The 21,201-nt window shown below is 49.2% G+C and overlaps 1 protein-coding gene across 1 annotated transcript; it reads right to left on the bottom strand.

Annotated features, from left to right (window-relative positions):
* Nucleotides 1-350: 350 nt before the first annotated feature.
* Nucleotides 351-16,364, bottom strand: LOC119385770 (uncharacterized). The gene is made up of 8 exons (XM_037653156.1): nt 16,131-16,364; nt 15,525-15,692; nt 10,821-11,027; nt 5,372-5,569; nt 4,264-4,608; nt 2,307-3,493; nt 908-1,153; nt 351-651 (listed from the first exon to the last, which is right to left on the bottom strand). Exons 1-8 carry the CDS (start codon nt 16,362-16,364, stop codon nt 351-353), a joined length of 2,886 nt encoding a protein of 961 aa, XP_037509084.1.
* Nucleotides 16,365-21,201: the final 4,837 nt, after the last annotated feature.

Raw genomic sequence — 21,201 nt, 5'->3', positions numbered from 1 at the left:
GGCGGACTGTGTTCTTTTAGTCCAGTCAATGAGGCCACTTCCACCCCGTACGACTTAAGATTTGCCCCGTGAAAGTGGAATACGATACGAAATACTAGGCTGGGATGTGTTTGCCACGGTGTTAAACCATTGTCATCGGGTGCACCGTCCTCCTCCCCGCACTGCCACGCTTTTCCGCCACTGCCACATATATCAGCTCCAACTCGGAGTCAGAGAAGTGATGTTGTGACTCTTCCCCACACGAGATGGGACCACTACAAAAAAAAACACGCAAAGTGGATAAAAAAAGGTAGCTAGTTCAATAAACTGCAGACAGGGTAACCAGTATCGCGATCGCATAGTTATTTTTTTTAGAGGAAAACACAAGCCGGTGAATTGCTTCGACTCCGGCTGCACCCAAACACATCGTCGAACTGAGAAGAGTTCATGGCAAGATTACACGCGGGCTGACCGCGTGGCTCGCTGCAGTAGTGGCTGCAGTAGCTCACGTAGAAAGTCTGTTCGTCAGAGAGCCACTCCAGGAACTTCAGTCGCTTCGGAGATTTGCTCGGCCTCAGCGCCGAGCTCGCCTGCATGGCTTCTAGGGCCACCTCAATGGCAAACTGATCGATGAGCAAACTTCGTTCCATGTCCGACTCGGCCACGTCGAACCTGCGTGAAAATAAGGATACTGGGGCATCATCTCTGGTCGCGTGATGTACTTGCTAGCTCCCCTCGCGCAGGTGGTTTTCATAAGTGGTACACCGCGCCACAGTTCGGTGACAGTGTGTAACGACAGCTAGCTTAACAACATAGTGGCCGCTATAGGAGCGGAAAGTGTAAGGTAAGTGCACTGCTACGACTGGCATTAGTGTTTGGGCAAGTTGTGTTTGAAACGCTTGCTACATGCGCAAGGAAAACGACCTACCGGCACTGTTGCTGCTTAGAGTTCGCCGGCTGCCACCACGGAATTGTGCTGCCCGTGCTGTCCAAGGTGCGGCCGTGCATGTCCAGGGAGCGCGCCATTTGCCGGGCCACCTTGAACCCGAGTCCCGCGAAGGTCATAGCACTCGACCCTCGCCGAACGTACGACGGCGGGAACAGTGCGGACAGTGTGAAGCGAAGCTCGTTCAAGGAGTAAATGTACCGCACGCCTCCCGATTGCCAGCGATACCTGCCGAAAGCGAGAGTCCCGGCGCCCGCGTGTCTTGAGCCACACAAAGACCATTTCCAGAAATGTGGTTCGCGGAGACGTGATCGTAAGAAACGAGCGCGCAATGGGGGCCTTTGAGGAACCAACATTGTTACGACAAAAATATTCGTTACTGTTCAGTTATGCAGCGATCAGCTATGCACGCAGCGGTGCTCGCCGCATGCGGAACGCGTGCAAGAAGACCGAGTGTTGCTTGGTAAGCCATTAAATCCACGCCGCAGTTTACTCGCAGCCAAACCTCTTAGCCCGAAGGCAGATGCGGAAACATTGGCAAATGTCCGGGTGTAGTGACAATTGCCTATGTTAGAACTCCAAGGAGAAGATTTCCGCCAAAAAGCTAAAACGTTGACTTTTCCTGTCACTTTCAAGCACAATACCTGTAATAAGAACGAATAAAAATAAAGCATGACTACAAGAGAAATTATATTGCTTTGTTTTATACGGAAACCAATTTGTCTTAAGGGGCCCCAACCACCCCGCGTTCAAACACGTGGGAGTGGTTTCTTTCTCGCCTTCACTACCCTTTCCTACAGGCGATATCTCCTCCTCGACACTTATTCCTTAAAAGCACGTGTACAATGTCAGCACTAAATGTCGAGCCTATAAAGGTTTCGCGCTTGTGGGCTACACGCTGTTATCTCCTCTTGCGCAGTCGCAAACACACAAAGTGAAGTGAAATCAGCTGATCGCGCACGATATTCAATGCGAGAGAAGGAAGAACGGGTGGGCAGCTGTACAGCAAAGCAGAGTAGGAGACAATTCACAACTGATATTTTGCGTATATGGACAAATCAAGAGTATGTACCGTAATGACGTCACGGGAATCACTCTTCTTGCGTGACGAAGTGCACCAGAAAGGGGAGAAACGCCAGGAGAAAATGACGCGCTCTTTTTTTGTATTTTCAGAGCCTGATGAGCCACCCTTTAAGGCAGCAACATCATTCGTTCAGTGCTCATTCATTGCAACCTATAAACTAACTGAATAGCAATAAAGAACAACAACGAGTGAGATTGGCTCGATTACATGCGTTATTGACAAAGGGGCGCCTCTAATATTAATATTACACTAACTGATAAACATCGTTTGTCTGCGATGATTACAGCAGTGTCTCACCTTGACGTCATCAGTCGTTCGTAGTGCGGAGTCGCTAGCGCCGCCCTCAGAGACTTCCTCGACCGTATCCAGGATTCGAAGACACTTCCGGGCTTATCCGAAAAGTTGGCGTATAGCGTATTCAACGCCGAATGAACCTGCAGATAAGGATCCAGTGGCCAGAGCCAGTAATTCCACACGAGCGCGTCTAGCTTGGCCACGGCCTCCCGCTTCGAATAATTAGATATCGCAGGCGAAGCCAGCACCTGTTTAATGAGCGCCTCGGAGGTCTTTTGAAGCGCCGCAGTTACCTTCTCTCTTTCGTTGACATCGAATGCGTCTCTGAAAATGGGCGCTGCTTGCACGATGCCGAACGATTCTTGCTCGGCGACGAAGCACAGCGCGTTTATTTCGAGCCGACCAGCGGTGGTCGCCTGCGCCGGGAAGTCGAAGTGGGCGTTAACCATCCAGGCGTACGCGTATGAGAACGTCCATCCAATGACGTCCATCACTCTTGTAGCCGGAAGGGACTCGACCAGGCGACCGAGTCGGCCTAACCGCCCCTTATTCAGAAAAAGCATACTCGTATTGTTTGAGACGTTTCGAATGGCGGTGCTCAGGTGCTTGTTCAAAAGGCTCGACCACTCGGTCACCGACAAGACGGCCCCGAACACCTGCGTGATGTTACCGAGAGACAGCAGGACATCGAAGCCGTCACCGCCGTCGTCGTCTTCGACCGAGGCAAGCACGATTTGGCTGAAAGCTGCTTCGTCCTGCCGGAGCTGTTTTACAGCCGCATCATCCAAGGAGACCTTGCCGCCGGTGAGGTAGAGAGACATCTTCCGGAGAGCGGTGTTGTACGTCACGTCGTCAAACAGTGTCAACTGCTCCGAGCGCAGGGCGACCAGGTCTCCGGGTTCCCTGATGATGACCGCAGGGTTGGCGTCGTGCGAAGCTGTTTGAGACACGACGACGTCAAACCAGAGGGCCACCCTCCAGTTCACGACCAAGTCTAGGACGACGTCAAACACGCCGAAAAGAGTCGTGTTTCTCGAAGATGCGTCGCGAAGCGGCCACGGGACTCCTCGGTCGTGCATGAATGCCGCGAAGTCGTCCGCGGCAGTGTGTCGGTTTGATTCGATGCAATTGACCACAGCAGCGAAAGCCTTGGTCGCGGCAGCGTACCTTTGCTTCGCCGCCAGGAAAGTCTGCAGAAAGTGAGAGAGCGGGAACATTTAGAAATAACGCTGTTCGTCCCCGTTTTAATTCCATATATCATTTTGTTATATGAATCTCTCAAAACGCCGTAAAAGCGTGTTCCGACTCCAATGACTTAACGAGCCCGCCTGGGTGGAGTGTGTTCCATTTACTGTAATAAACACTGACGACTTCCAACCTAAGCTTACGAGACAGATCATACAAGACAAATTGCAAACTCGATGGATAAATAACGTTCTGGCTGTTTCTGGGCTGATGCCACTAGTACTTCCACATGGAGTTGCAAACTAAATTTTTATCGTAAACAGTTTTTGACATTTCGGAGGTGTGAGATTCACTTTTGATGTCCCGCCGAGATCGATCACTAAAGCTGTGTTTACATGAATGCGACAAGATAGGCAACATCAGCTGAGCAGCGGGTGCTTGGTAGCTTTCACTGGATGGCCCAGTGTCGCTTACATTGGCCGCTAGGGACACGAAGAAAAGACACGCGCACGCGTGGCTCAAAACTATTCACATTATCAGGCTCAACGGTGCGCTTGAAGGCGTAATGTATATGTATGTATGTATGTATGTATGTATGTATGTATGTATGTATGTATGTATGTATGTATGTATGTATGTATGTATGTATGTATGTATGTATGTATGTATGTATGTATGTATGTACGTACGTCGGTAGACGCGGTTGGCTTTCCTATATACGATATGCAAGGCATAGCTCCACCTACGAGTTCAAGCCTGACACTCCTCTTCTCACCTCGGCATCACCGAGCGTGGTCATCACTTCGCGGACGTAAGCGTGCACCAGTGGGCCGGCATAAGGAGTCCCCTCTGGGCGAGCGTCGTATCCGCAGACGTAGGCGTACAGACTGCCACAGGGGTTCGCAGACTTGTTTAGCGTTGCGAGGATGTCCTTGGAGTGTTGAACGCACTCGTCCGTGTCGCATACCTCGAAACGCTGGCTGGCGCGAAAGTACGCGCTGCGGACGACTATGAGGGACAGGATGGCCAGCGCCATGAAGAAAACGGCGAGACCGGATAACGCTGCCAGGCGGGTCATTGCTTGCCGATTACGCCGTCGCTCTTCCTCCGACCAACCCGGCTGAAAGAGGGGGATAGTTTAGGAAATATACCATATACAGTTAGGCTTAAGCGTACGACAATTTCTGTCGTAAGTCACGCAAGAAAACATCTAAAAGTGCTTGTCAGGAGCAGCCATTCCTTTGCACATTCGGTATACCTAGGGTACCTTGCTCATGAATAAAATGTCGTGAGGTCTCCGCGGCTAGTGGCTTGGTACTCTAACGTGCACTAGCCCACATCTCAGTGGATATACACATTAAGAAAAAAATCAGACCTTCGCCTGTATCTTTTTCTCAGGCTGTAATTAGGAAACAAGAAATTTGATATTGCTCGTTGAGTACACATCAATTCATCTTTATGGTACAATGGCGGTGAAGGATTACTTACGAACCCAGTAACTGAAATACCTGGACTTCCGCTTCGCCGAAAGTCTAGCGCAAGTAAACCAGTGTGAAGTAATGCACTTCAATGTATTTTCGCGGGCACATGCAAAACCACCCCAATAGATTACCTTTAACTTACATCACAAAGCGTGCTCTTCCTACATCATTAGTTTCTAGATTACATGACGGCTCAAAAAAAGTCGCAGGCCAAATTTAAAGATAAAAAGGCGATCTTCTCGATAATATTTCTGGGCTTGCAACTACAGGGCTGTTTCGTCCGTTGAGTGGGTTTCATGTACGTTCGTAATTTGCCTGTTTGCGTGCAGGTATGTATCTGCTATGTAGACCACCATCATGTTGTTGCAATCACGTGTCCCAATTCGTGCTCACGACACTTACGCTGGGCTTCCCTGAACTCGTTCTGCTTGAAATGGGAGAACGGGGCGGTGGCGCCATGCTGACCACCTTGCCCAAGGATATGCTCTTGTCTATGGATGCTCGCCTCGGCAATGGTTCGCGGGGATCCGGCCGCGGCTCGTGCGCGCTGTCCGTGGCGGCCTCTGGAGGAGCACCCTTTGGGGCGTCAAGTGAACTTTCCTGCAACGTATGAGAAACACGCAGTAGAAAGACACTCTGCGTTTTCCAGTTTTAAGAGAGGAGCTGTTTAAGCTTGGCAAAGCTCTGTTGTCGTCCCGCATTAAAGGGACACTAAAGAGCAAAACGATTTTTTCTCATTTTCTCATATCGTGAAAGTACTCTTTCACGATACCAGAAACATCACGCTTGCTGCGAGAAGACGCTTAGTAAGCGAGAAAAGACGCAAAAACAAAATGTGAGTGGCGACGCCACATAGAAGTTTCCGCACCATTCGCCGTGACGTCAAATGTTTTGACGGCGCTAATCGGTAATAATGAAGTACATTGTCCTCTGAGGAGGCCGTAGACTTAACATACCAAGTTTGGGGTAATTTTGTTGAGCCAATGGCGCCAAAATACGCTAAATACTCTTTGAGATGCGTGACGCTACGCGGGAAGATTTCGGCGCGAAATTTAAAAACGAAATTTTGAACTTCATTTTCTCCTCTACCAATAAACCTATGATGGCGAAATTAACGACATCAGAGTTCTCAGAGCACAATTTATCGATCTAAATCGATTCATCGTTTCTCTGTAGTTTCCCTTTAACTGGTCGAGCGAGGAGGAGCCACGTTAAGAGAGGAGGAGCCCAGCCTAGCTATGCCAAGGCACGCAAAAGGAGCACATTATAGTATAGCAAGGGGGTAGGAAAGGGAAGTCAGGGTGAGGAGGGGGAAAAGGAGGAGGGGACATGGCATAGCGTAGTCGTGCATAGTATAGTGTAGCAAGAGGGTGCGAAAGGAAAATGGGGGTGAGGAGGAGGGGACATGGTAAAGCATAGCATAGTCATGCATAGAATAGTACAGAAAGGGGTTGAGAAAGGGAAGTGAGGGTGACGAGGGGGAAAGGAGGAAAGGGAGGCCACTAGCTCCGCTGTTTAAATTCCTCAGTGTTCGCACCGCTAGCGCGTAGCTGCCCCAATTTTAACGCGATAGCGTTGAAGAGCTCGTTTCGCAGAAATTCCGGTGTCGTCGTCGTTGGTTGTGAGCAAAAAATCAGCGTTGTCCGGAAGCAAAAATTCTAGATAGATGCAAAAAAATAAATAAAAAATCATTGTTTCGAGTGGGAGTCGAACCCAGGACAGCAAATACGTTTGGCATAGCAAAACAACACAATATTAACATAGTATTACGACGAATAATTAGGCAACACAAAATATTATGCAAGATTACGATGTCATTCAATTAGACAGTTGCATTCGGGTATATACGATGAAAAAGTTGCATTCGGGTATATACGATGAAAAAATGATACTTAAATACGTTCGTTCTTGTAAAGTAATTTGTCAGTGCATTATGTGTATGGCGGTGCGTAGCTCTGGTTAATAGCTGCGATAGATATGGAGATGGATCTGCACATCTGTAGTGTAAAGCAGTTTAAGAGATTATAGTCTCTGCACCTGTCTTCTCCCTCGAGTGGTTCAATGTTGATATTCATTAGTATCCACTACACCACTAGATCCTCTGCACAATCATGTTGACGAAATTCTAGGTGGTTCGAATGATTAAACATATCCTTTACGCTTGCCTAAAATGCTGTAACAATATGCGGTGAACCTACGGTAGGACGAAGCCCAACTTCAAGAATAGCAGCCAAATGCGCCATTTAGGCCACGATCATATGTGTGCTTGAATCGTGCCACGGTCGCTCTATAGAACTTCTGTAGCGCAGTTAGTCACGTGCAAACTTTTCGCTGTAACACCTTCCAAAAGCCAGAATTTTGACTCACCGAGTTAGCCCTAAATTCGAGAATGGCCCCCAATTTTAGACTGAAGGGCCCTCGCAACTCCCGCACATCTTTTTTTTTTCATTTTTGTCAGAAAGATACGAACAAAGTACATTAAGTCCGTCATAATGTCGCAATAAAGAGCTACAGCACTAAGATTCTTCTTTACAGAATATTTAGGTCAGTCATCATAGTGGCCACATAGTGAAGGTAACTGGGCTGGCCAATGGCAAAAGAAAAAAATTCACGCATATCCACGAAGTCAATTACGGTAAGTGGGCGAAGCACCGAAAATCATTCGGGTAACCGTGAATCCCCCGTACATTGCGCACTCGAGCTTGCAAATGCGTGACAAACACGTGTGTACAGTACATACAATGTTGTTTTATCGATGTCATAAGACGGATATGGTGTTGAGCTGCGGACTTCGATTCCCCTTCATTAGGAGCGCCTTGTGATCGGTGAAATGAAGAGCCAGGGGTTCTTGAATAAGATGTAATCTGAAGTTAGCGAAGACGAGGTCTATACACGTCCCCCTGGTTGTGGGATGTTTATGGTCATATAAAATGCATCTGAGAGCGTAACGCGCCCCTAGCGGTCTCCGTTCAAACCAGAGCACGCGCCGGGACCGAGCGCTGCTGCCGCAGCGCCCTTAGCGGACTCCGTGTAAACCAGAGCTACGCTAGACGTGGGGGGTACAAGGCTCAGCCCTAAGGTGCTTCGCCCCTAAAAATGGAGGCCCCCTTAATTGTTGACTTAGGTGCATGGATGCGGCACTCACACTTCGGCGTTCATGCGCCCTGGCGTATTCCTGGGGTTAACCTTGCGTTTCCTAGCGCTGTCGAAGCAGATCTGAGAGGCCACGTAGAAAGAAGCGCGTGGTTTGAGGTCTAGCTTCTCTCGCTGTGAACTCATTCAATTGTCATTAATTGTCGTGGCAGTTAATTGACCATTAGCTTAAGTAGACGTATGTTACGATATCATATGTATCCAATATAGCTATTAACTTGGACCAGAACCATAGATTTCATACCAGTTTTATTGTTGGAAGTGCGTTCTGAATATTCGGAAAACGCGAAGCAAGTGCTCGTCTGGAAGTGCTTGGAACGGAAAAAAAGAGTGTCACTCGGTGGTAGTCGCACTTAAAGTTCCAAAGGAATCACCCTAAAAGGGAATTATCAAATATAGGCGTAATGTTCTGCATGTTCGTTTTTGGCAGCTGCTGCTGCCTTGTGCACGTGTTGTCGGTGAGTATGATGTATGCGTATGGTGTTAGAGAACGTGTGTACTAAAAACACTACCCTCGCGTTCGTCTTGTATTCCGCGATGCCCTAAGCAGGCGCAGTTCTCTGTTTCTTAACTGTGAGATATCTCTAACAAAAATTATAATCCCGAAGACCCGACATCTAGGAGCCCGCTCGGCTCCTCCTACAGGGGTCAATTAGGGCCGGTTGGTTAGCAGCGGCGAGAAGTGGAGAGAAAATGGGGAGCGGTGAGACGAGGTGGAGGAAGCGAAAGGCGGGATGAAAAAGGGGCTGTCTAGACGCTTTGTTGGTAAGTTCAATGCCCTTACTCATCTGCGTCCTTTTTAGATGCGAAAGCATCTTATGCTCGGGGCAGTGTCCGTTCTGCGGCGTCCGCACCCACACTGCGCATGCGCCAACTCTCCTCCCTCTCCTCGCGTGAGCGCGAGGAGGTGGGAGGAGGTGGCGTGAGCACTGCCTCCGCTTCGTTTCTCCTCTCCCGTTTCTCTCCGCCACAGCTGTGCGCTCGTATATAATGCGGCGCGCGCTCGCTCCCGTTGCACTCTCCTTCACAACGGCGCTATGGACGCTCGCGAAGCTGAATGCAAACGGCAACGCCGGCAAACGAATCTTGAAGCTGCGAGGCGGCGAAAGCGCGCATTCGCTGTGCTTCCGTCATCCTCTCTGTGCAACGGCTTGCGAAACACCAGGAACAACGGCAACGTCGGCGCTAGTTGGAGCGGCAGCGCCACCGCCGCGGAGCAGAGGAAGGCTCGGGAAGCCGAACGTAAACGTCAGTGTCGGCAAGCGGTAATTCAAACGCCTAGAAAACCACCGTCTCATAAATCACATGATAGAAACGGAAACTCGATGCGCACCCCCCGCGATGGTTTCGCATCCCACCATGGTTGCCCATAGGGGTAGATGTGTAATTTTTTTTTTGCGTCATGCACAAAAACAATCCCCGGCGTAGTGTTACGCATAGCGCTACGATAGTCGCGTTCCAAAAGCCTCTCTTTATTCCTGACCTCTGCATATGAAACCACGAGGGCGAGATTACTCTTATCTAATTTCTACGCGCCCTCTTCAGGGTCTACTTGTGCTGCCGGGCTCCGCAGCGTTAGTCGAGTGCTTAGAGCGTCTGCCTCCAATGCGGGCAGGTACTGAGTTCATTTCCCAGTACCGCCGGACACCGACCGATATTCCTAAAGGAGACACAGAGGTACCCCGGCCTGGCACTCGTTATTGTGAGTACTCATTTACAGAGAAGGTGGTCTTTCCTTCCCTCTCTCTTTCTATCCCTCCCCTTTCCGCTTGTTTCAACGATGCTGAGCCGTGCTCCCTTATCTGTTGCAGAAATAAGCGTCTATCTTATTCTGAAACCACTACTGCTGTGTGAGGCCGGATACAGATGACATTTTTTAGTGAAAGGCCTTAGATGCGTCATCAAACACGAGAAGTGACTGTCGGCGACCGGTGTCAGCGTCAACGCGAAGTGGCGCAAAAAATCACATGTGATGACGTCGTGTGATGGTGTTATCATGACGTTACAGGTCGTCAAAATTTGTAACGTCATTAGAACGTCATTGTGACGTCAAATTACGTGTCATCACGTGATTACGTCATCAAACAACGTATTCGCTTGCTCAAAGATGGGCTGTTCTCGGAGGCAGCGCTGCAAAACCACGTGAGGTGCAGAAATCTGCGATGCCTCCAATCCCGGAGGCAATGCAATATCACATAATGTGCAGGAAGCTTTCGGGGAGGGGGATGAAGGTCCTATACAATCGACTGAGAATAAGCGTAAGAAGATGGTGAATTCCGCCTTCGAGTCTTCTTTTTTGAATGCAAAAGTCACCGTATGACTTTTTATGTTCTGCGCGCGGCGCAGGGAGGAGCACAGGCCTTGCGTTGTGTGGGAGCCGTTTGAATATGCGAGCAGTATTCAAGTATAGAGTCTTTTCTGGCTATTGATTTCAGTTGCGAGGTCACCAGTTACCGGAAATGAATCTTGCGCGTTAGGCGTTCGCGGCTCCTTGTGGTCACGTCAGCTTATGCTTGAAAAGAAGACGTTCTTGGTATAGTAGGCGAATGTTCGAAAGCATATTTGCCGCTAAACGACGCAAACAGAAGGAGACGAGGACGACTGCGTCATTTTATCGGCAAATATGCTTTCAAGCTTATGCTTGCTCCCGAGTTCGAAATTCCATACACATATGCATGACTTAAAACAAGGTACTCACGCCATAGTCACCGGTGACCGAAGCACTACGCACAGGAGAGCTCTCTGCGGGCATGGTAAGAATTACGTGTCCCAGCGACACGCGCCTGTCTATGGAGGCACGCCGGCTCAGCGGTTCCCGAGGATCGGTTTGCGGCTCCACGGCGCCGACCTCCATGCCATGACATGCCTCCATGATGGCGGCCAGGATGTCGCCGTCGTGCGCCTGCTGCAGTGAGGTGTTGCGATTCGAACGTAAGCCACGTGGTTCATCCAAATCGTTTATTTTTATACACATTCGCTTTCTCGTTAAAAAATAAATTTTCCCTCTCGCTTTTTGTCAACGATCTCTGTTGCTGGTGACAGCCAGGGATCACGCTGTAAAGACACCTGTCGCTTAAGCTGTCACTCCAAAAGAAAATAGGATTAACAGCCAGTGAAGTCAGCCGCAAGATGTTTCCTGACGGGAAAGCTTCGCGAGGCGATCCTGATAGCAACGCACTGGGCGCAAGGAGGTAGATATACCGCCTGTTCCCGCGAAAAAGGGTTGGTGTAGGAGAAAACCAATTCAAGAGTGAATTCTCCCCTCATTCAAATCAACGAGTAACACGGTAGAGGTAAATACACACCGTGCTCATTTCTGGGGCAGATGTACGATACCGACGCTTTTGCGCGCTTGCACCAAACCGATATTCACCGGCTACCATAGAAGTTATCACGCGATAAGGGGGTGGATCCGGGCGTTAAACCCCCCTCCCCTTCCAATATCTTTACAGTTTGTGTGTCTACGCATACGCTTACATACGGATATAGCAGGGTCTTAAGTACCTGCCAGTTAATTACATGGTTTAATTACCCGCAAGCTAAAATTTTTGCAGTGACTAGACCGCAATGAAAACCAGGATATAATGAAGCCAAGGAAAGTATAGGGGACGTTAACTGTGCTGTTCTATGTGCGTTGTATTAACTGTGAAATAAACGTGAATAAGGTAAAGTGGGCGAAAAGACAATTTGCCGCCGGCAGGGGCCGAACCTGCAACCTTCGGGTAACGCGCCCGATGCTCTACCAATTGAGCTACGGCGGCGGTCGTCCTCCCGTCCATTTTATCGGGTACTTATGTGCATGCAAACCTGGGAGTGCTCAGTTGTCTTTTCCTTCACTTTACTTTCTTCACATATCACGATTCCTAAAATACACTTAAAAGAGTGTAATTAATGTCTCTTATACCTTCATCCAATTATCTGCTGGATTTCATTAAGGTTGCGTCAAACGGAGAAACGAGCCCTCTAAATTCTCTTCTTTCATTCATTCATAGTGAGGGTCTCGTTCCGGCAGACTTGATGCCTTCAGGTAGTATGCGAGGGCTTATTGGTCAGCTGTCCGCTCGGTAAAAAGATTACACTACCTCATACTCAAGGGAACCATTAGGGGATGCGAAGCAGCATTGGGGGCGCACACCAAGTTTCCGTTAGTGTGTGAGGTTTGTATTTAGTGTTTGTGTTATTACGTTGTGTTTGTGCGTTGCTTTCCGTTAGCGCCTAGTGAACGAGTGGCGCCGACGTTGACGTTACAACTCATCTGAACGGGAGCGAAGCGAGAATGACGGAAGCCGACCGAGCGCACGCGCTTATATACACAAGAAATGGGGAAGGGAGAGGAGAGAGTGGGTTACAGGCTGTATTTGACTGCGGCGCGGCGGTATCACGTGGGAGGAGAGGCTGCGCCGCAGCTGCAGCGCGGGGGAAGAGAGGAGAGAAGGCGACAGAAGGCCTGCGTAAAGGAGGAGAGCGGGAGAGAGAGTAGGCGCATGCGCAGTGGAGCGCAGACGCCACCACCGCCGCCAGACACAGCCCCGAGCAAGAGCTGCTTGGCATCTAGATGACCTCGGGCTTCGTGACGCCAGCTGGCAAAGAAGGAGTGTTCCTCACTCGCCGTCGTGGCTTCGAGTGGCGCTGACTAACACTGCCAGCTTTGCATGCACATAAATACCCGATAAAGTGAATGAGAGGACGGCCGCCTCAGTAGCTCAATTGGTAGAGCATCGGGCACGTTATCCGAAGGGCGCAGGTTCGGTTCCTGCCGGCGGCAAGTTGTTTTTCGTCCACTTTACATTCTTCACATCTATATCGCAATTGCTACAACACACTTAAAACAGTACAATTAACGTCCCTTGTACCTTCCTTGGCTTCATTATCTGCCGGTTTTCGTTAACGTTGTGTCAAACGAAGAAACGAGTCCTCGAAAATTCTCTTCTTTCATTCATTCGTAGTGACTAGAAGGTACTTATGCTTAAGCGAGCTAAAATTAGTGCAAACCATTTTTGTTTTGCTCTAAGTGCCCGAACACCGATCGAAAGAAGCGTTCATCTCGGGATCGACTAATGCCTTGGATCTCCGGTGCGAGTCTACGAGACTATCAGAATGTCGCGTTCCGATAGTCAATTATATTGCTGCCATGACGAGAGACCGACTGTAACCCACAACAGATAATGCTGCTTGGCAAAAGAAAATTTCAAGCAGCTTCACTGATTTAACGGATCGAAGACTGGCTAAACAGCGGAGTTGGTGGCATCATATTCCTATTTTGTGGCTTGACTTTGCTCTATAGTCTGTAGTTTTTCCCCCATCTGCATTGCTTAACCAGTCTTCGCAATTTATAACGTTTAGTGAGCCGGAGGCGGGTCGTGGCACTTGCTCAATTTCTGTGGCACATACCCGCTAGGCTTGTTATACGCAGCTTTTCTTTCTTTGTGGACTGGAGGTGAGCAGTGGGCCTTGCCTGATTTCTCGGGCACATAACCGCTAGGAGCTGCGTTGCGTTCCGCAGGTATTAACCTCAAGCTTAAATAAACAGCTCTGCTATTAAAATGTAACCGCTATTAAAATGTAAAAGTATATGGCGTCTACACAGCACAAAACGACAGCCCATTGCAAGCCACGAGAACTCTACAGAGAAGAAGCTCTGTAACGTGATCTGACATTCTACGTTTTCTGGAACGACAGTAGCGCCAGCTTTTCCAGTGGTAGCTGCCGCGCCCACAGTCACCAACACAACTGGAGGATGCGCAATGATCCCTTGGCGCAGTCATCCCTAGAAACACGGCTGAACACATAATGATTTATTGAAACCTCTAATTCAGGACGCTCTACCCTGCGGGGACGGGTTGTAATCACTCTTGCTTACGCTTTTAACACGAAAGTGTTTTATGCCGGGGTCCACCAAGACTTCACTGACGTATTTCCGTCACGGATATGACGTTCTTAAAATGTACACGAACATAATACAAAGAAAAAAACCAGAAGAAAAAGCTCCACAAACATGGAAAATTTGGGAATCGAACCCACGACCTCTCGGTCTGCGACGATAGATCGCCGAGCGTTTAACCCATTGCGCCACAAACGCATTTGAGGAGTGCTACACAGACGCGCCTTATATATCTAACACTCCTTCGTGTACCTGCGCTCTTGCTCGGGGCGGTGCCGCCGCCTACGAGCAGAAAAGAGAAGTACTGCGTTATGACACTAACGCGCACCGACAGTGAACGATTCGGTGGTCGCAGCACTACGACGCCTTGATGCCAGCATTTTTGCAAGATTCTCGGGTCAGTGGCTACCAATCCGACCGGGAGTTCGAACCGGATACCCTGAGCGCGCGCTCTGTTATGACTCGACCCGTAGTTCTTAGGCGGCCAGGAAGTTCACGTAAATTATTGGGCATGCTGGCCACGGTAAACTTCTGCAATGCACGTGCATACCTTCCCCAAACCTGTATTTCGTCTGTAAAGATAAATGACATTGAAATGAAGAAACACGGGCAGTCTTCGGCTCTGACTTTGTCGTTTTAACACGCTGTTTGAGGAACGTGTATACAGTCGAAACCCGCGATAACGAAATCCCGAGGGAACGAAATTCTCACCGCAACGAAATATTTTTGGAGCACCGGCGAACGCTCATAGGAGTCAATGCATTTCGTAACTCGCGACTACGAAATATATTCATACCGCAGTCCCTCATTAACGAAACTTTCGAAAAACAGTTTCGTTCGTTGGATTGGCTCTGTGCTTGGCTTTGTCGGCTTTGCGCGCACATGGTCGCGTGTGTGGAGCCATTTGTGGAGCGTTTGTTTGGTCTCTTGGTGCAACGTGAACTGTGTGTTGCGATTTCTTCGTCCGATTTCGCTGCCTGCGAAGATGCCGCCTCCAACGAAAAAGTGGAAGTTCATCCCGCTGGAAGGAAAGGCTGCAATCATTAGTGAGGTGGAAAAGGGCAGGAAAAAAATGGACATCGCCGAAGAATTCGGCGTTGCGTGTAGCTCGCTGTCCACGATTATGCGCTGATCCGAGCTGATCCAGCGGAGCCGGAAGAACGTTCGCCTGTAGGCGCACTTGATGACGGTACTGGTGACAGCGCAGTGCCGCCGCCACTGACCAGTGCATGCGGCGAGCTTTGTGCCCATTCCCGATCGAGATGCATGAAATTGCTGCATGGTAAGGCCCGCCAAAGCAAACTTACTGACTTTTGGAAATAAAATGTGCTTTTTGTAAATTTCATGTCTTTTCTGCCGCATTCTCGCGCCAACAAAATTCCCGCAAGAGCGAAATTTTGTGCGTTCCCCGCCGATTTCGTTTCTGCGGGTTTCAACTGTATCTGCGACGACGTTTACCAAGGAGGGCAAACAGCAGTCATTGGCCGTTCAGCTCGACATAATTTCGTCATAGACACTCACGCTTAGAAATTGTGCCGGTGGCTCGGTGGGTAACACCTCACCCATGGACACTCGCCGGTCGATGACGGCCCTGTTAGGCAAGGGCTCGCGGGGGTCCACGGCCGGTTCTTCCTCGACGACGTCAAAGCCGGCTTCCTTTGTGTCCTTCTCAGGAGCTGCGCCGTCTTTCTGGAAAACAAGGGCAAGAATGACCACTTTAAGAATTTTTCTGCAAATATCCGCAACATTAAACGAGGTCTGTACTTATTACAAGAGAACGTTTTAACACTTAAGTGTTACCCGCCGTGTGCGCGCCTGTCGGATACGGCCCCTTGAAGTCCGCCTAGGTGGTAGTGGTTACGGTGCTCGGCTGCAAACCCGAAATTCGCGGGTTCGATCCCGACCTAGGCGGTCGCAGTTCGATGGAGGCGAAATGCTAGATGTCCATGTACTGTGCATTGTCAGTGCGCAATAAATAACCCCAGATGGTAATTTCCGGAGCCCTCCACTATACAGCGTGCCTCATACTCATATCGTGGTTTCGACACTTGAAACCCCTTTATTCTTACGTCCCCTTAAAGCTGGTTAGAAATAACCCTTTACTGACCAACTGACTTACGCACATACCTTCTCTGTCGACTGACGTCCTCCAGCCACCTGCTTCTGGGACAGAGATGATGAATGCTTCGCGGTTGACGTGGATGCAGAGGATTTGCGGTGAGCGCGGCCTTTCGCGGTTTCTTGGCCAGCCGTCGAACGCTTGTTCGCTAAGTCCGGTGCCGATTCTGTGGAACCCTTGAGACTCTTCGTCGACGGGTTGCCAGCGGAACTGCGCTGCTCTGGATCCACGCTGGTCTTCATCGTTCCGTGTTTCATCCGTATGCCGGCAACGTTAGATTATCTGTACGAGAGATACTAGCTTTGAGCGCACAGCATCAGAAGGTTGGTGCACTGCTATTCTTTGCGGGGACTTGCATCTTTTACCCGTGGTAAAATAGCGCAGAAACACCAAACAAAATAAACAAGCACTGACCTAGGAACTTTTTCACACACGCTCATATAGAGCAGCTACGTGATGATCACTCACAAAGAAAAAATTCACAGTTTCGCCTCAAGCGCGAAGCAACGAACGCGATAGCAAGAAATTGGAATGCCACAGGGAGAACGGCAAGCAGCTAGAAACTTGCTGCGCGCTGCTCAAGCACAAAGGACGCAGGAAAAGCAAACACACAGGACGAGCGCGAACTGTCACAGTTGTTACTTCAACTGGCTCCTACTTAGGCTCTTCTAGCCAGCAGCTCACTCCTTTCGCGAACGCGGCCGCTGCAGCGAGCAAAGTGACCGTCGTGCCGTCTATAGCCTCAAGGCAAACTTTGCGGTGAAAGCACAAGACGTACAAAACTCCCCCTCAAGAGATAATCACGCGAGCACGATCGACCACGCCCTGCATGCCAAAGTACAAGTGGGAGGCGCACATCCTAACTACGGCGAAACACTACAGAGTTTTAGAATATTGGGGACCCAAGAAATTTTCAAGCCGTCAGGAAGCATGCGCAGAACGCTAGCCAACCTCGGACTCTTGCGCTTGCGTTGTCCCAAGACCCTCGAGCGCCTTCCTTTGGGCGGCGAAGCAAACCGGAGAGCGCGCGCCACGGCGCTTGGCAGTGGCACGTGAATCCACGGCTCGCGTTCCCTGCGGGCGTCGATTCTGGTCACTAAAATAAAACTTCATTTGGGGCTACTCCGTATATAATCTTCAGGCTAAAATTACAGCAAAAACGCACTTCTTTGTCCTTCTTACTATTTCTTTACTTTTTGTCCTTGCACCCGTCTGAATATGATTTCGTGTCTTCACGTATCTGATACACTATCATCCTTGTTACACATCTTGGTTTAGAGCTATTATTGTGTGCGATGTGCGATAAGGTAGCCTTGGGCTTATATATGCATTTGCGTAGGAAATATTAAAGCAGTTGTTTGCGCTTGTATCGTACGTTGCTTTTCTTGGTGGGTGTCTCGTGCGTTAGCTCTGTAATTATAGCCCCATGATTCCGGTCACGATGTAACATATATTGTGCGATTCTTGTTGAGCCATCTCGTTTCTTCTCTCCTGTGGCATAAGCCGACAAGAGCCAAAGCATTCCCCTTAGCTCGTGCCACCACGAGCCACGGGACCCTGTTATTTTAGATGCGAAGTATCTTATGGCGGAGTTCAATCCGGTGGTGGTGGTGGTGTGCGGCGTGACCACCCTTACTGCGCATGCACGTACCCTCTGCCACTCACCCTCTCCCCTCCCCCTATCCACTTCCTCTCTCCACTTCACCTCTCCACTTCCCCCGCTCCAATTCCTTCCCCCTTTCCACATCTCCCTCTCCACTTTCCCTCTCCACTTCCCCTCACCCCTCCCCCTTTCCACTCTTCCTCTGAAACGCGGGCTAGACATGCCGAAATTCTCTCCTGCGCAACGCCGCGATGAGCACCAGCGCATGCGCGTCCCCTCCCCCTCTCTCTCCTCTCCTACGCTGCCCCCCTCTCGCACGCCTGCCGACCGCGTTCCCCGCTAGCCCTGTGAGAATTAACGGCCAGGCTAGAGGGAAGACAAGACGCGCGTAGCGTTCCTCTTCGCGTTCCACGACGCGAGGTCGGTAGCATGCCCAAAGAACGCCAATGGAACGCGATCGTGCAAGTGCTCCGGCTTCGCATCGCCTCATGGTCCCCTTTAGCGAGAGATGGTGTAATTTTTTTGCCTGGACGACTGGCCACTAGTGACGCGGCGCTACAACACCAAAATGGAAAATTATAACGTGGGTCGCCAGCGATACGACGCAAACGCAGTGCGGCAAACAATGCAGCATGAGTCACGTCCCGCAAAATTTTAATTTCGCCACGTGTGGCGTCCCGTGCGTTTCACCTAACACCGCGTGCGTTTGTATTCTGTCGTTAGTATCATGAAGAACTAATAACACGTGACGTAATTGTCTAAGGCAGCGCGCTGCCGAGCAAGGGGTCGCAGGATCGAATCCCCGTTCGCGCGCTTCAGGGATTTCATCTTCTGAATTATTTTTATTTGTGGCTGGCATGCATATATGACGGCGGCGGTAACGGCGACGGCACAAATCTGCCGAGAGTGCCCGTATAATTGCTATCGCAAAAAAATTCGGCAGTTCCCACGCGTTGTGCGAATCGGTTTCATGCGAGGAAGTCAGCGAGTACTTCTATGCTGTATTTTATTGCTTTGAGCCAAACGTTACGAGGTGGATCGACGCGGTTTTGTAAGTGTACTAGCTGTGTACATATCGTGGGCTTGTCAGGCACGTCGATAACACTGGCGTATAAAGCGTAATTTATGGTGCAACGTATGTCAGCCGCACGTTAGTGTACATACGTCAGTATTATCGAAACTAAGTGCACTGTATGGTGCAATCATGTTAATGTCATCGTAACTTTCGTTAATGTATTCCTTCGGGGTCGAGCAATGCTATACAATATAGCTTGCCGAATCGTACTAATGCAAATCTAATATTTAATAGGCTGCTATAAAAGCGGAGTCAACACACTGGAACCATAGACATTAATCTGATATGACGCCTGTATCGTATAGGAGTACATACGTAGCGTTTATTGCTTTCTTTTGAAATTAGATAGCCAGCACCGCAACAATTAAGGTTGCATGTTCGAAATGGGCGGCGCAAAAACAAGGGCAAAGGAAAGACTACACACCACAGAGCGCCTGTGGTGTGTAGTCTTTCCTTTGTCCCTTGTTTTTGCGCCGCCCATTTCGAACATGCATAACCAATTCCAACTTGCCCAGGCATCAATTTTTCTGCAGGAAATTAACGCTGCACCGATAATTACGCCTGCATTGGCTGCTTTTCCAAACCAGTTTATAGACCCGGCGTGGCTCTGTGGTAGAATACTAGATTACCAAGCAGGATGCCTCGGTTCGATTCCTGCTTGGATCCTAATTTTTATTCTTTCCATTCGTCGTGTAAGCACTGCCGATGTCTGTTTTGCTTAACGCTCTCGCATTTATGTTACCAATGTCTATTCTGACCGCTCCTGGGTAAATATAAACTGTCAATCACCTGTGGCGCATACCCGTACACCGCGGCCCGTGGTAAACGGGTATGTGCGAAACGTGTGTTGAGGAAAGGGTTTGACGACGTACGCTACAGATTTTCACGTGATTCATGTCATGACCCGACAGTCATATTCGTCAAATCCTCTCACCCTCCCATGCCAATTTTGGTCTACACCAAGTTAAGGAGGGATCATGAGAGCACCCAGACGTAGGCGGATAGATAGATAGATAGATAGATAGATAGATAGATAGATAGATAGATAGATAGATAGATAGATAGATAGATAGATAGATAGATAGATAGATAGATAGATAGATAGATAGATAGATAGATAGATAGATAGAAACACTCAAAGTGCCAAAGGTTCGTTAAGAAATGCTTCGCATTTTAAAAAATTAGCAAGAGTAGAGCCCACGATAACATCAAAGATACATTACTCGCGCGATTGTGGAAGCTGCTGAAGTCAATACGTAGAGAGCTGATTGCATAAGCCAGCTGTCAATGCATAATCAGACGTGTCAGAAAAGGAGCTGACCTAATGCGTTTTGCTAGGTGGCAGTGACGGCTTCTATCAGTTCGCTACTGTGGAAGCCATTGGTGTATGTTTTGAGTGTTCAGTTAATAATTGACGTTTGGGAGCTTCGTCATTGTCCTCTAATCTACCTTCTTTTGATTTGTTTCATTCTTTGTACACTGCTCTTCTTTGTTTCTTACTGAGGCGGCTCTTTCCGCAGCTAACGCTTTCTACGTGTCTTGTTCATCTGACTATAAACTTAGTGCGCACGTGCGCAGTAAGATCAGCGGTTTTCCTAGCTTCAGTCTTATTCGCTGCTTCAATGCTGATAATACAGTACTAATATGCCCAAACAGCTACCTAACTGAATCTGTTCACTTACCCAGTGAGACAAATTCATTGAACAACTTTTCTCGGTCCAATTTTGGTGAATTGTGGCGCATACTCCTACAATAATGACTCCAGCGTAACGCGCTTATTCGTATCTGCTATCAGGATAGCTTCCGATTGCGCATTTGCAGGGCACTTAAACGATGTCGTAACGTTGACAGAACAGTAGCTTGGGCTAGTTGATTCAATATCGACATGTTTATACGGCAAATTGAACAAGGACAATAAACAGGACACAACTTGTGTTCTCTCCTTTGTCCTCGTTTCATTTGCGCCGTGTAAACATGTCGATGTAACGTTGACATGCAGTGCCTCGTGAGTCGGGCGGAGCCTACATACGGTCGACCGATGTTTCACCAACTGCTCAGCGTACATTCAAAACCACCGATACTGCGCCGAACGGCACACGCACTCTGTTATGGCCTCGGCGGCTTTGCTTGAGCTGCATTCGAGATTATAGACCTTGTACACTCGTTTGATCAGGTCACAATCATGTCAGAAAGGCATTTGACCCCTCCAGCTAACCAAGGAAGCAGAGGAGGATGTTTTCCAAGCAAATATTACTATTTTCCGAGCTCCAAATACGATTCGGCAGTCGCCGGTAGCTCGACATGACGAACCTAATTTGAAGCCGTGAGACCTGTGGTTTGAGACACTTTTTCGCTGAGTCCATGGGGCGAAACTAGCGTTAAGACTCCGCGAATACAGCGC

This window comes from Rhipicephalus sanguineus, chromosome 3 (assembly GCF_013339695.2).
Source record: "Rhipicephalus sanguineus isolate Rsan-2018 chromosome 3, BIME_Rsan_1.4, whole genome shotgun sequence".
NCBI lineage: Eukaryota > Metazoa > Arthropoda > Arachnida > Ixodida > Ixodidae > Rhipicephalus > Rhipicephalus sanguineus.
The sequence above is the reverse complement of the archived record's forward strand: the minus strand, read 5'-3'. Positions and strand labels throughout refer to the sequence as shown.

Bases quoted from the DNA above. Each gene is read 5' to 3' on its own strand.
- LOC119385770 (XM_037653156.1), bottom strand. From the start codon at position 16,364: ATGAAGACCAGCGTGGATCCAGAGCAGCGCAGTTCCGCTGGCAACCCG. The intron at 15,693-16,130 runs GTATGTGCGTAA...CTTGTTTTCCAG, and splicing joins GACGTCAGTCGACAGAGAAG to AAAGACGGCGCAGCTCCTGA. The intron at 1,154-2,306 runs GTGAGACACTGC...CGCTTTCGGCAG, and splicing joins GAACGACTGATGACGTCAAG to GTATCGCTGGCAATCGGGAG.